This window comes from Haliotis rufescens, unplaced genomic scaffold, assembly GCF_023055435.1.
Source record: "Haliotis rufescens isolate VD_foot unplaced genomic scaffold, xgHalRufe1.0.p SCAF_5, whole genome shotgun sequence".
NCBI lineage: Eukaryota > Metazoa > Mollusca > Gastropoda > Lepetellida > Haliotidae > Haliotis > Haliotis rufescens.
In genome coordinates, this window is record NW_025964223.1 from 37,143,952 (window position 1) to 37,157,116 (window position 13,165).

The following is a 13,165-nucleotide window of genomic DNA, read 5'->3' on the forward strand; positions in this document are numbered from 1 at the left end:
TGTTGTTTATCTACCTACACACCGGTAAATAAGGTAGACAGATTCAATCAGTCACATGACATGGTGTTCATTTTGTATGGCTTTCTGTGACTTCTGTGATAGAGGCGCGGACAGAGGTGAGGGGAATGAACATTTCTCAACTTGGACTATTTGTTGTATTATGTGGACAGTTCAGTCTTCTAGTGTGGCTTTCTGTGACATATGTATTTGTATTTGTATGAACATTGTCCATCAAAAAGAATAATGTAGGCTGTTCTGGAGTGGAGCACCCAGGGCTCCTTGCTGGTCTTAATAGCTGTGAAAAAATGGGATTCAATTTTCAAAAGAGCAACATTGAGTAAATATGATTCCAGTTTTTCTATGATTTGTATACATGAAATTAACATGAATTTTATTTAGCTCAGAGCTTTAACAGATATGAAAATGTAAATTGTGTTTCATTTATACATCTTTCATATGTTATCTTTGTGTGTTGGTATGTAGTGTCGATACAGTCATAAACAGACAGTTTTCTTAGTGAAGACAGGTAGGCTATCTCAGGAATGTGGCAGCATGGGGTAGGGTTTTGGTTGTCTCAGTGACTGGAATAGAGATTGCAGGATGTATGCTGTGACACAGATAGTCACTTCTACATATCGCCTGGCCTTTGTGATCACAGCAGTAGCTGGGCTGGTGTTATGGTAGTGGCTAGTATATAGAGATTATAACGCAAGTATGTTTTGTGATGGTAAATATCCTGTGTTAGTAAAAAAACAGTGTATTTAGCGAGCCTTGGCGAGGTTAATACATAGTTTATTTCTAATACAGAATATTTATCATCTCAAAACACACTAGCTTGATAACCTCTTTTTTGTATGTAATGTTCTTAAATTCTGTGGTAAAAAAAACTATTCTCATCACTTTTACCTAAACATCGCCTGGAGTTTGCCTGGAATGTGATTAGTCAGTCGGACAGAAATAACAGTCAATGTAGTTCCATCTGAAACCTATTTTTTTTTAGAGTGGCGTAACTACATATCGGCAAAGTAACAATTGCCTGCACATGATCTATCTGTTTTCCTTTCGCGTCAGTCTGTCATTCAGCCCAGTAGACTAATTGCCCCTTACAAAGTGCAGCTACTCTAGTGTAGGAGATGTCTGTTTGCCTGGCCTGTCATAACCTTAAGATATACAGTCAGATTTCCACACAGCAACAACATGAAACAAGGTAACATCTCACACATATTACAGACAAATCCAACTTTTTTAATTGGAGAAAAGACCCCAAGCTGCAGAGGATTCAAGCACAGATATGGAAACTGATCGCTAGTACCCTCGCTAAATTGTTTTGCAATATTTATACCTCCAAAGTTTCCCAAACTTGTAAAATGCTTCAGCTACATCCCTGTTAGGCATTGATTTTCTGCATTTCAGACTATTATTTTGATAATGATAATAATTATCCTTGTATTTGTCCAGATCCCCCATTGGCTAATTCTGACTCAATCGCAGCTAGACAATGGTAGCTCAATCTGTGTTTGTAAACACCAAAAGTGGTACCTATCTGACCTTTTACATTGCATATTTATCGGTATATGATGCCAACAAATACAGTTTTATCCATTGAATCTATCTTGCTGAGAAACCTACCCATTATGACAAAAAAAACTGATATTAGGTTCAAGTGATTTGAAAATGAATGTGATGGCAATTGTATTGTAAAGTCTTTTAATTCAAATCTTCCTATAAGTGCATGATTTAAAACACTTTTTACTCGATTTACATATCTTGGATTTTGGAACTTTTAATCTATTGAAAAGTATTAAGAATACTTGTGTATTTCAGTTTCTAGTGATGACAAACCGCAGCCTCTGCCAATATCCCTCCCTGTGGTGACAGCACAGCCCGCTGCCCCTGCTCCCCCCTTATCCCCGTCAGTCGACTCCGATAGAGGCAGCTCAGAACAGTCGGATCAGGTGAGATCAGCTGTGAAAGCACTCAATCACACCAGCAAGCAACTACTGTAAATCTTGAAATTAATGCGAGCGTGAATTAAATGCAAGTGGTCTTTGCTCACATTAACTAAACTTTGCATTTATGTCCCCAAAATGACTATCAAAAATAAGACAGCCTCACTGCACAATTTTGATAGTGGAAATGCCAACTTAAATATAAACACAAAGAATTATATATTCCACATCATGGTTTATTGAACAGGAGTTGTAACAAGTATATAAAAATGTCATTCAAAGAATAGAAAATACACAATGAGCATCTGGTGAGTAATTAGGCATCAAATACTCCAGCGGTCCAAGACAGATGCCACCCACGCAACACTGCATCACACTTAGCCTCAGATCTACAGCCTTCGTCTTGTCAAGTTTGTTGATACTTTCTCCGCATACCAATCAGTGAACTGTTTTTACTCAGTGCTAATGAGTGGTGTTATTTGCTGTTTGATTTGATTAAGATAAGGTTGGATTAAGGTAAGGATATATATCAATCCACTGGGGATGGAGGGGGGAAGTCGCATTAATATTGAGTCGCATTTTTGGCTAGGTGTGAGCAGTAGTATTAATTTGGAGATACATTAATTTCAAGATATACCGTTCCTTTAGTTTGTTTGTTTAACACCGCATTCAGCAATATTCCAGCTGTATGATGATGGTCTGTATGCTGTGAATGATGTACTGAATGACAGGTTGAATGATCAGTGAAACAGTGAATGACGCCCAATAGTTATGAGTGAATGATTGACATTGACAGGTTGAATGATGCCTGAGAGTTACATTGCAATCATTTTCATTTTGAAAATATTTTACTTACTGCTGTTTGTTGCCAAGGGGCGGTCTCCAATTAAGAAGCGTGAACGTGTGGTAAGCCGGCGTCCATGTAAGACTGAGGAAGCTGTCAGTGAGCTTGCGCCAGCAGTGGTGCAAGTAAAGAAATCGGCAGACTGGATCTATGAAGAGAAAGTGGCTGAGATACCCAGCAAGGAAGAAGGTGAGGAGAGCTCACAGATTGATACACTCACCATAGCTTGAAGCCATGATGTACTCATGTAAATTGTATTACAAGGAATAGAGATGAATGGTCTTTAGAGTCTCTTGGCTGGATGAATGGGATGCAAATCTGCTCTTATCGGTCTCACGCCTGCGCCCGGCGCCATGTTCAGCACCTGCAAATCTGTTCCTGTCGGCCTGCATGTAGCATGATGTAGGTGATGACAAAGTGCTCCTTGTTCTGGACAGAACGTGGTTGTCATGATTTTTACTGCCTCAACAATTGCAGTCACAACAAAAGATATGGCGATTGTAACGACTGTTAGCTAACGCCACTCTGCATGGCTGTTAAGACTTTCTCTTCCTGATGAAAATTGCAATGTGTTATGTCAGGGTAAGAAATAATATACACAATGTTAACTGTTGTTTTTGTAATTCCTTCAAATACCCTATCTCTATTTCATCATAGCCAGGGGGGCGGTCTGGTAGCCTGGTGGTTAAAGCATTAGTTCGTCACGCCGAAGACCAAGGTTCGATTCCCGACATGGGTACAATGTGTGAAGCCCCTCTCTGGTGTCCCCCGCCGTGATATTGCTGGAATATTGCTAAAAATGCCATAAAACCATACTCACTCACTCATCATATCCAGAATTCATCAGAGAGACCAGTTGGATCTGACCAGTAATCCTAGACAGCTGGAATCATTTAAGTATGAAAAGAAAGGAAACCGGGAAGAACATTGCACAATACCTGATACCTCCTCTGAGAATCCTGTTTTGTTGGCACTTCCGGTTTTTATGACGTCACATCTGGGTCATGATGTCAATTCTGGTTCACATCCAGTTTGATGTCATTTAGTTCTGGCGTCACTTCTATGGAGCTATAGATCACCTCCAGATCTTATGCCGTTCAAGTCGTTAACCTATGATCCGTCCCACCCTGTTTGACAAAATATCCCAAGGCTAACGTACCTTGTAAAGGTACCCTACGTCAGTGTTGAAAGCTGTGCCTGATGGTAGCTATCTGATATGGTGGTCTTTAGCCATCCTGCCACAGACGCCTTTGTTGTGTTGTTATCTGATGAAGGCTAGCAAGAGATGAATAGCAATTTCCTTTGTCTTCTATGTTTTTCAGCAGCTATGAGATAATGTTTCAGAGCTCTAATGGGACACAGGAGTCTGTCAGGATGTTCCACAAATTTGTTCAATGTAGGAATGGAATAGTGACTATGTCCTAGCAGTCCAAGTGCCTTAGACTGGTTCTTAGGAATGTATGGCTATGATGTCAACGAGGTAAAGTATTCGAAAGAATTATTGTTAAACTAGAGTACTTGTCTCCAAAAGTTACATGAGTAGAGTACAAGCCCCATTTTGCAATATTGATCTATTCACACAGAGAGTGTCCAGGTGAAGCTAGAGGAGATCGTGCTGCCTCCAGTCGTCCCCTATCTTCCATCAACTCTAAGTCAGACCACCATTGGCCGAGTCCAGCACAAACTGCAGGCATTCAGACAACCCATTGAAAACAAGAAGAGGTGGGGACCTAAGAAACGTGATACATCGTATAAAGATGAGCTTCTTAAACAGGAACTGGCAGAAGCAAGGCGGAAACGGCAGGCAGAAATGTTAGAACGAAAGAGGAAGAAAAACTTTGGACAGAAGATGGAAGAAGAGGGTATAACTGGGATACCTAACTTTGAAGACTGTAAGTTCTTTAGGCTGAAATAATGTCATGGGTATATAGAGAGTCACCAAAGTATTTTTATGAAGAAACTAGTATTCCATCACACACTGCTTAAACATCAGCTTTCAAATAAGAAAGCAGTTTGCACATGAACATAGTGAAGGAGCTGAGATGTAATTTTGATGTAACCAGAAAGGAGATACAAAAAGGAGGTAAGATGAAATGGGGTTTAGCATTGCTTTCAAGATTATTGCACTTATATAATGTTGTGCATGCACATGTGGGTGTGGGTATGGGTGTGGATGGTATTGCTTTTACTAGTCTGGAAGCCGATTTTATAGTGTTGGCCCTCTGAGATAAAATGCAACAGTTTAAAATGAATATCCCACTCAGACACAGTATACTCACTCCGAGCCAGCCAGTCCTTGTTTTGGCCCCTTAACGCTGAGTGCCAGGCAGGTTAACAAGAAGAAGTACCATCTTTTAGTATGACGCGGCCAGGGATCAAACATCAGACCTTCCGCTCTCCAGGTGGATGCTCTACCAGTCAAACTACCGGGTAGACCACGGAGGTGGCCTGATAAAAAGAGGAATTAACTGTACTATGTGTATTGTGATATGAACATTGATGACAAGTCTGTGATGATATTTTATAATTAATTCAAAGTAATAAGAATCAATCTCATTAAAATCAGATCTTAGCTCTCACTACCACATAACAAAGATCTGAGAACCTTGAAAAGGGTATTCCAAATGACAGTGACAGTCTGTACGACTGATTCTGTCAAAATCATTGTCTATCTCTCACTTCAATGGGATAAACATGTGAAACGATAGATACTTCCACAGTGTCCTACAATCTCGGTCATCTATTCCACATTCCAGAAATTTATTTTGGTCAGTTTTCAAATTTTGAATCAAATGTGTCAAAATGTTTTGTATGTTAGCCACTTCATTCGTCGTTCAAAATTCGTGAAAGATCATTCTGATGCGACCTGTAATGGAGTCTTCAGATCTTTGTTTAGCAGTTGCGAGTACTAAGATCTTATTTTAATGAGATTGTAATGATAATGAACATGACACCTTTTCTCTTTCATGTGCAGATGGGTTTCTAGCCAAGTACTGCATTTTGAGTCGTGCCAACCTGGAGATGTACAGGCATGCATTTCAGGCAGTATGTGAACATTTACCAGTAATACACCCTTGTCATTATGTAAACAACCCAGGAAAACACAGAAACAAAAAATACATTCTCTGTTCGAATAAAACAATATATACTACTCAAAAGAAGTTAAAGATCACCCGATTCTTTCATAATGGTAAAGTTAATCTGTCATGACATGAGAGATTAACTATAGTAATATGAAAGAATCAGGTGATCCTTAACTTCTTTTGAGTAGTATATTATTGAAAGAGTGATACTACTCTTTTTTTCATGAACACAAATCCCAGGTCCACTTGATGAAAATGGTGTGCCTTTTGATGATGTTGCATGTCTTTCCTGAATATTTTGAGCAAAATATAAATTCAGTAGAACATTTAAATTGGACAGTATGTTTATATACATGTATTACCCATGCTGGAGAAAAGAGGAGACTAAACATATTGGGTGGTCAGACTCAGTCTATCCCAACAGTGTAGATCGTTGTTCACAATATCAATCATCAGACTTGATTATTAATAGGCAGCTGTCATATAAGAAGGCAACACACAAGCTCTGTATGTCAGATCTGTGATGATTCCAGGGTAGAATTGGTCCCAAGTAACCTATGCTTTTTAAAAGAATTGACTAAATGGACTAAAATGGATCAGGTTTGCATTCAGTTTTGTACTAGTCTGCTGATTTTGAAGTGCTAGCCCAGTGACATACCATGTTGCAGTTTAACATGAATACCCAACACAGTTACAGTATACTAACTCTGAGCCGACCAGCTCTTGTTTTAGCCCCTTTATGCCGAGCACCAGGCAGGGTAACAGCAGGTACCATCTTTAAACGTCTTTTGGTATGACGCGTCCGGGAGATGGACGCCTGGTCAAGACTCGATAATTTATGGGCTGCTGGAATATTACTGACTGGGTCGTAAAACAACATTGACTCACTCTGTATGTCAGGTTGATGATGAGCAGCGTGGCTGGTTGACTGGGACTGAAGCCATGATTGCACTGAGAGGCACCAACAACAGGCTGACGGAGACAGAAGAGGAATATTTGTACAGGGTAATACTGGGCCCCAAGTTAGGCCTCACCTGTTTTGTTTCTCTGTTACTTGTATAGTTTGGAGGAAATTTTGGTCATTACACAAGAACAAATTAAAATATTAAAAAAGGACTGGTTAGGTTCTGTGACATGTTTGGTAGCATGTTATTGTAGCCCATATATGGTGTGGATCATGGTTCATAACATCAATCACTGGATTGTTTTGTCCAGACTTGATTTTTTAAAACTGTCAGGTATACACATAATCATAATAATGTATCTCGACTTGTTTGTACATTTGTTATTGATAATTGTTAGTATTATTCTTTGAATATCATCAAGGCCTTCGACACATGCCTTTGCTGCTACTAGATAAAAAAACTCTGTATCTGTCAGCATGTTTACTTTGTATCACAACCAACTTGTTGTGAAGTGACTTCATTGAGAGTTTCCTGTTGTAGATCCTCGAGTTGACTGGTTACAGCATCACCAATGGAGCCGACTTCAAACTGTTCTCTCTGTTAGCAGCACTGTCCCAGCGTATAGCTTCCCTGGAGTAAGTACTGCCATCACTTATCATGTATGTGATGTGGAAGACTTGCTTCCATTTCACATTTCACACATGTTTATTTGTTGTCGACAAGTGTTGTCTGTCAGGCAAGTCATCAATCATTTTTTTATTCTTTACCTTTGTAAAACTGTGACAGTAAAGTAAATATGATTTTTAAAGAAAAAAACGGAATGAACACATTGAACACAGCCAATAATATTTTGACTTTTCAAGCATTGATCATTTCTATAAGCTGTTTGCCATGATTTAATTGCAGTAACTGGATGAAGAACCTTATTGGTGCGGTTGACTTCAAGATGCTGGAGATGAAGATGTTCAAGTGCAAGGTAAGTCAGATACAAGGTGCAGTGCAACTTCTGTGTCTCAGTGAAACTGTAATCCAAAGGCGTAATGTCCAACAACTATATGCTAGGGATGACATTAGACTGAGTGAGGAGCAGCCTCCTCTGTGGACTTGGCTGGCTACAGTCATGGTGCCAAAAAGCCACTTACTGTAACGTGTATACACACTTGTATCCTTTTTCTGTTTCACATCACAAAGGGTTTCTAACGCCTTGATATTTCCTTGTTTTCAGACACTTTGGGAATGCAATGTGGATCGAGATACCAACAAGATCTCGCTGGACCAGTTGATGATTGAACTTCGAGCCGGTGGGGTGAGCTATGAACATGAATGTGAGGTCAGGGAAAAGCTTGGTCACCTGGTGGCCCTTGACCTTCTGGACTTCCTGACATATGTACCACTGTTTATCATGATACATGAGTCTGTGGTCCACAATCCACTTGATGACACTCGGGAGAAGTGAAACCTACTACACTGGATGCTACTTACAAGGATGTGCTTAAGCATGGACCCCTGCTTAAAGATTGTGCTCTGGCTTGTCCCCCACATACAAGGATGTGCTGTATGCTGTATCTGACGTACAAGGATGTGCTTGGAGCTGTATACTGTATCTGACGTACAAAGACGTGCTTGAGCTGTATACTGTATCCGACATACAAGGATGTGCTTGAGCTGTATATTGTATCCGATGTACAAAGACGTGCTTGAGCTGTATGCTGTATCCGACATACAAGGATGTGCTTGAGCTGTATACTGTATCCGATGTACATAGACGTGCTTGAGCTGTATGCTGTATCCAACATACAAGGATGTGCTTGAGCTGTATACTGTATTTGATGTACAAAGACGTGCTTGAGCTGTATCTGACGTACAAAGACGTGCTTGAGATGTATGCTGTATCCGACGTACAAAGACGTGCTTAAGCTGTATACTGTATCCAATGTACAAGGATGTGCTTGAGCTGTATACTGTATCAACGTGCAAGGACATGCGTTAACCGTTCTCTAGAAACAGTTGTGCTACAGCGGAACCGGTCAACAGATTGGTCACAGAGCATGATACCATGATGCAATATTCACAAGTGCAGTTGACTTGAAAGTTCTTAAAGGCCATTTGACCAAATATCTGTACATGTATATTAAGTGATTGGGTGAGTTGAGTTTAACAGCAATATAAACAAAATCATAGGTTTCTCAAAAGTCTAAGGTATGCATGGAGAATTGCATCACCTTTGACAACTGGGCCAATGTTTATGTATTTGCAAAATATAGATAAACAATGCTGATACAAAGGAACTTATTCTGAAAAGGTCATTTATAAGAACCTTGTATATTCATTTACATTTAATACTATGATAATTAAATATCCCCCGCAACATGTTTTGCATGGGGTATTGAAACAGACACCTTCAGTCCATGTGTGTCGTTCCCTGAGCAGATCTTGAAAACCATACAATATTTCTTCACCAAACTTGGCACATAGATAGGTCTAGTGGTAAACTGGTGCCTTTTGATGGTTTGGCACTTTTGAAAAATATTTTTTTGAGTTTCCATGGCAACAAGATATACATATTCACAATATGTATTTTACCATTCCTGGGGATTTTGATGACTTTGTCATCTTGTTTATATTAAAATGTGAAGTGCCATGGGCAACAAATGTGAGTGACAATCCACACCACACTTGCTAGAGAATGGGAGAAGCATCACTGGGCCACAATATGAACAGCTTTTGATGCACAGTTTCTATTTACAAGATATAGAAAGGAATTTGATGGCTTAACTGGTATGTTAGTCTCCCATGTCCGAAGAAGATTAAGTAATAGTAGGGAATGCCTGATCCTTGTTTTGAATATTTATCACATATTATATGGCAGTGACCTAAATGCTCACAGAAACAAATTATTAATGAGAATGATTCAAGAATGGAAGTCTTGATTGATAAGACCACCATTCATGAGTTTGGACCTTTCAATAAAATGATATTTATTGCAACTTCCTGTGCAATTATGTATGTTAACATATGAACATAGCAGCTGTGTGCAGTACTGCATGTGTATATCCTTGAACATGTTATGTGCAACTGCCAAAGTGGATCTGCATATCAGCCATATGTCCCCTGTCATATGATGCATACTTTGTGACCATGTATATATGTGTATTATACCCAATGTATGTATAATATATCCAATCTTCTATCAATAATAACATATAAACTTTGTGTAAAATAGCTCATTAAATCCAGTTTTTCAGGATCTGTATCTTGAAGCTTGTGTTTGTTGTTGAAATCTGAATTTTAATTGGTCAAGACAGGCTTAAGTTGGATTTCTTTGATTGAAATGTGCTCATTAACCTTCTCATTGATTAAAGACCTTTGTGTGAGTGAAGGGTGTAACACTGCCTTGAACAGTATTTAAGTCATACAATGGCAGCCAAGCTTAAAATAAAATCATTATTCAGTGAGAAGTTCTAAATGACATCTTTGCTGTGGTACACGCACAGAAACTTTCATCTGTGGTTTCTAAGATATCCAAAATGCAGTATTACTAGATTTGTGAGTGAATGAATAAGTTTAGTTTAACTCAACTTAAAAAATATTTCCAGAAGTTTGGTATTGATGCCAGCACAATGTGTTGCAGAAAATGGGTTCATATTTAAGAAACCTGCCAGCACGAGTATGGTGCTGACCGACCAAGGATCCTGATACTGGAGAGTGTGAGATTCAAACGCATGCCCAACTAATCATGATGCAACTTGTCAAAAGGAATTGTTGTGCCTTAGACCATTGGGCCATCTAGTCCCCTCCACAAGGTGTATGAATTAATGTGAAGGAGAAATGTCCTACTTGGGTAAAATGTTACATACCGTATGTTATGTCACATACTACCGACAATATCAGTAGGAAATATGTGTAGAAATGTCAAAGTAAAAATTATTTTTTCAGTGTCACTGTCATGGCAGCCATGTTAAAAGTCAGATCAGAATACTCTTAGCAAGTTTTAATATAACCCATGCAAACATTCAGCATCATAAGCATAAAAAATAGTCTCAATGCTCTGTAGCTCACATACATAAATGGGAATATCACAACGCAAAACAATACCGTAAGCAAACTACATAAAAGAGAAGTCTTTACTAAACATACATCCTCACAGCTTGTTCGTTTAACTATGTAATGATACATGCATAACTAGCTATGGAGTCTGGGTCAAAATTACATGTTCATCATGACAACCATGGCACAGCACAGCAGTAAACAGTTATCCCAGTACACAGGGTTACGAGGTGATTTCCAGATTGAAATGCAATGATTAACCCAGAGATCAGTATGTACAGAACTAAAATGTGTAATCATTAAATGAACTCACAAGATCAATGATCAATCAAAACATGTGGAAACACACAGTTTTAGGTTTACCATCGCTAAAGGCAATACAGTAATACAGTGGCTTAAATAAGCAGCCTGTCTCTCCACTTGTATCTGGAATAATATTGAAAACTAGTAAAAATTGGTGTTTTCAGAGAGACATCCCAATTGGCATGTGGATAAGACACTATTCAGGACATAATTTTTAAAAAGGCCTTTTTAGGCCTTAACACCATTGTTTCACTCTTATTATTGGTACAGCGAGGCTTCTAGAAACTGATCTTAACGATCAAGCTTGTCATGTTTGTCAACAACCGAGGATTTATTCCAAGCACACTTCCTTTCAAATCTGTGGCCAGATACAGACATTTAACAAGATCTTCAATCATTTGTTGCTACGGACACTCTTACTAATAAGCTTACAATCTCTACTGCCCACTAATATTACTTACATATGACAGCAAAATGTAAGGTGTTGTTCAGCAATACAACCATTTCCTGTTTGTCAAATTTAAGAATGAAACATGTAAAAATGGCTAAGTAATAGGTACAAATAGAGCCACAAGGCTCTGTGGGTCACCTGACCATGAAGACAATATCTTTGTCATGCTTATGATCTGAATATTGTGATATTTTTTAAGAAACCCCATAGCTGGCATTGGTCATTCAAGGTGTCAGTGCAATTGGTCTTGTAGTTTCAGAGATGTAGAAAATGAAGTACCATTAGGAAAATGGGGATATATGAAGGTTTTAGGTCTTAACCTGTTCCAAAATCAGATTATACCTGGTTTCAGAGATGTCAAAAATGACCAAAAAAACAGGGCAGATAGGTAACATGCTACTATCTAAGCTCTCTTGACATTCAGTCTGTTGATCTAAAAAACATTTCCAAATTCCAATATGGCTGCCCTGGTGGACATAGTTAAAATTTCATCTGCTTTCTGTGAGCATCTTTTCAAGACATTATTCCTGGGATCATTTTCACTAAACTACTTCATGAAACAAGGTTTCAGGGATGTGGAAAAGCAGTAACCATTAGAAAAATTGGGGTAGGGTCAAAAGCTTGGTAAAAAAAGACAAAGTGCAAAAATGTATTACACATACTACAGACTTAGTGCCTACCAGATTTCATAAGGGTATATGCAGAAATGGCCAATTGGCAAAAATGTCATTTTCAATTTGGCTGCCATGTTTAATATTGGGGCAGAGCATTTCTTTAGACACCATAGATAATATTTTTCATTGAAAGTTTCACATTCATTGGCGCAGTAGTTTTAGAGATGTTGAAATTGTGAAAGTTATTGACTGACAACATATATGCTAACACATTCAGGTGAGCTAAAACAAAAGTTTTGAGGGAAAATGTGACATGCAATTGGAAAGAATCTTTGCCCTGTGGCTATTAAGATTTTCTAAGGGCTTTTGTAGTAATGCTGATTAATATCAAACAATAGCTATCATTGTGTATAATTCTAAGAATACTACCTCTATTACATCATAGCCATAAATTCCTGTTTATACTGAGAACCACATTATACATTTTTATAATTTTTCAACACATCCTCTTCACTGCAACATACCTAATAGTTGCGAGGGAAACCCTATCCTTCACAGGAAGTGCAACTGCGCATGCACATTGTGGGAAAATATCACTTCTCTCAACCCATAACGCTCATCAACTATATGCAGATATTTGGGTAAGGTGGGAGAGACTAATTCCTGATGTAATAGAGGTAGTATTCTAAGAACTGTACACAATAATAACCAGTGTTTGATTATTGCTTTTCATACCTTTCCTCTGTTACATCATAGCCAGTATACACCAGAGGGACCGGACCAATCTGGTATCTAGTATCCCTGAGATAGTTGGCTTTGGTGAAGTAGGAATACATATATACATGTATGCAAAAGGGACAAACGGAATGATCTGCCTAATAATAATGCTAGAATCTCTAGATTAGACATTTATGACGTCACAAACTTTACATATATATGTAGATATATAGTAGCCTTATGTAGATTTGT

General features: G+C 38.5%; 1 protein-coding gene across 4 annotated transcripts in view; it reads left to right on the forward strand.

Moving 5' to 3' along the window:
- Positions 1–10,429, forward strand: part of LOC124118517 (titin-like) — a 53,049-nt gene extending 42,620 nt beyond the window's left edge. Inside the window, exons 10-17 of one of the 4 annotated variants that reach the window (XM_046480638.2) lie at positions 1,825–1,955; positions 2,823–2,982; positions 4,377–4,685; positions 5,768–5,838; positions 6,777–6,881; positions 7,322–7,416; positions 7,688–7,757; positions 8,007–10,429. In XM_046480638.2, coding sequence (XP_046336594.1) covers positions 1,825–1,955; positions 2,823–2,982; positions 4,377–4,685; positions 5,768–5,838; positions 6,777–6,881; positions 7,322–7,416; positions 7,688–7,757; positions 8,007–8,237 — 1,172 coding nt within the window. In that variant the 3' untranslated portion in view covers positions 8,238–10,429. The remainder of the gene's footprint in view (positions 1–1,824; positions 1,956–2,822; positions 2,983–4,376; positions 4,686–5,767; positions 5,839–6,776; positions 6,882–7,321; positions 7,417–7,687; positions 7,758–8,006) is intronic. The other 3 variants (XM_046480640.2, XM_046480639.2, XM_046480642.2) reach the window with 3 other exon arrangements.
- Positions 10,430–13,165: the final 2,736 nt, after the last annotated feature.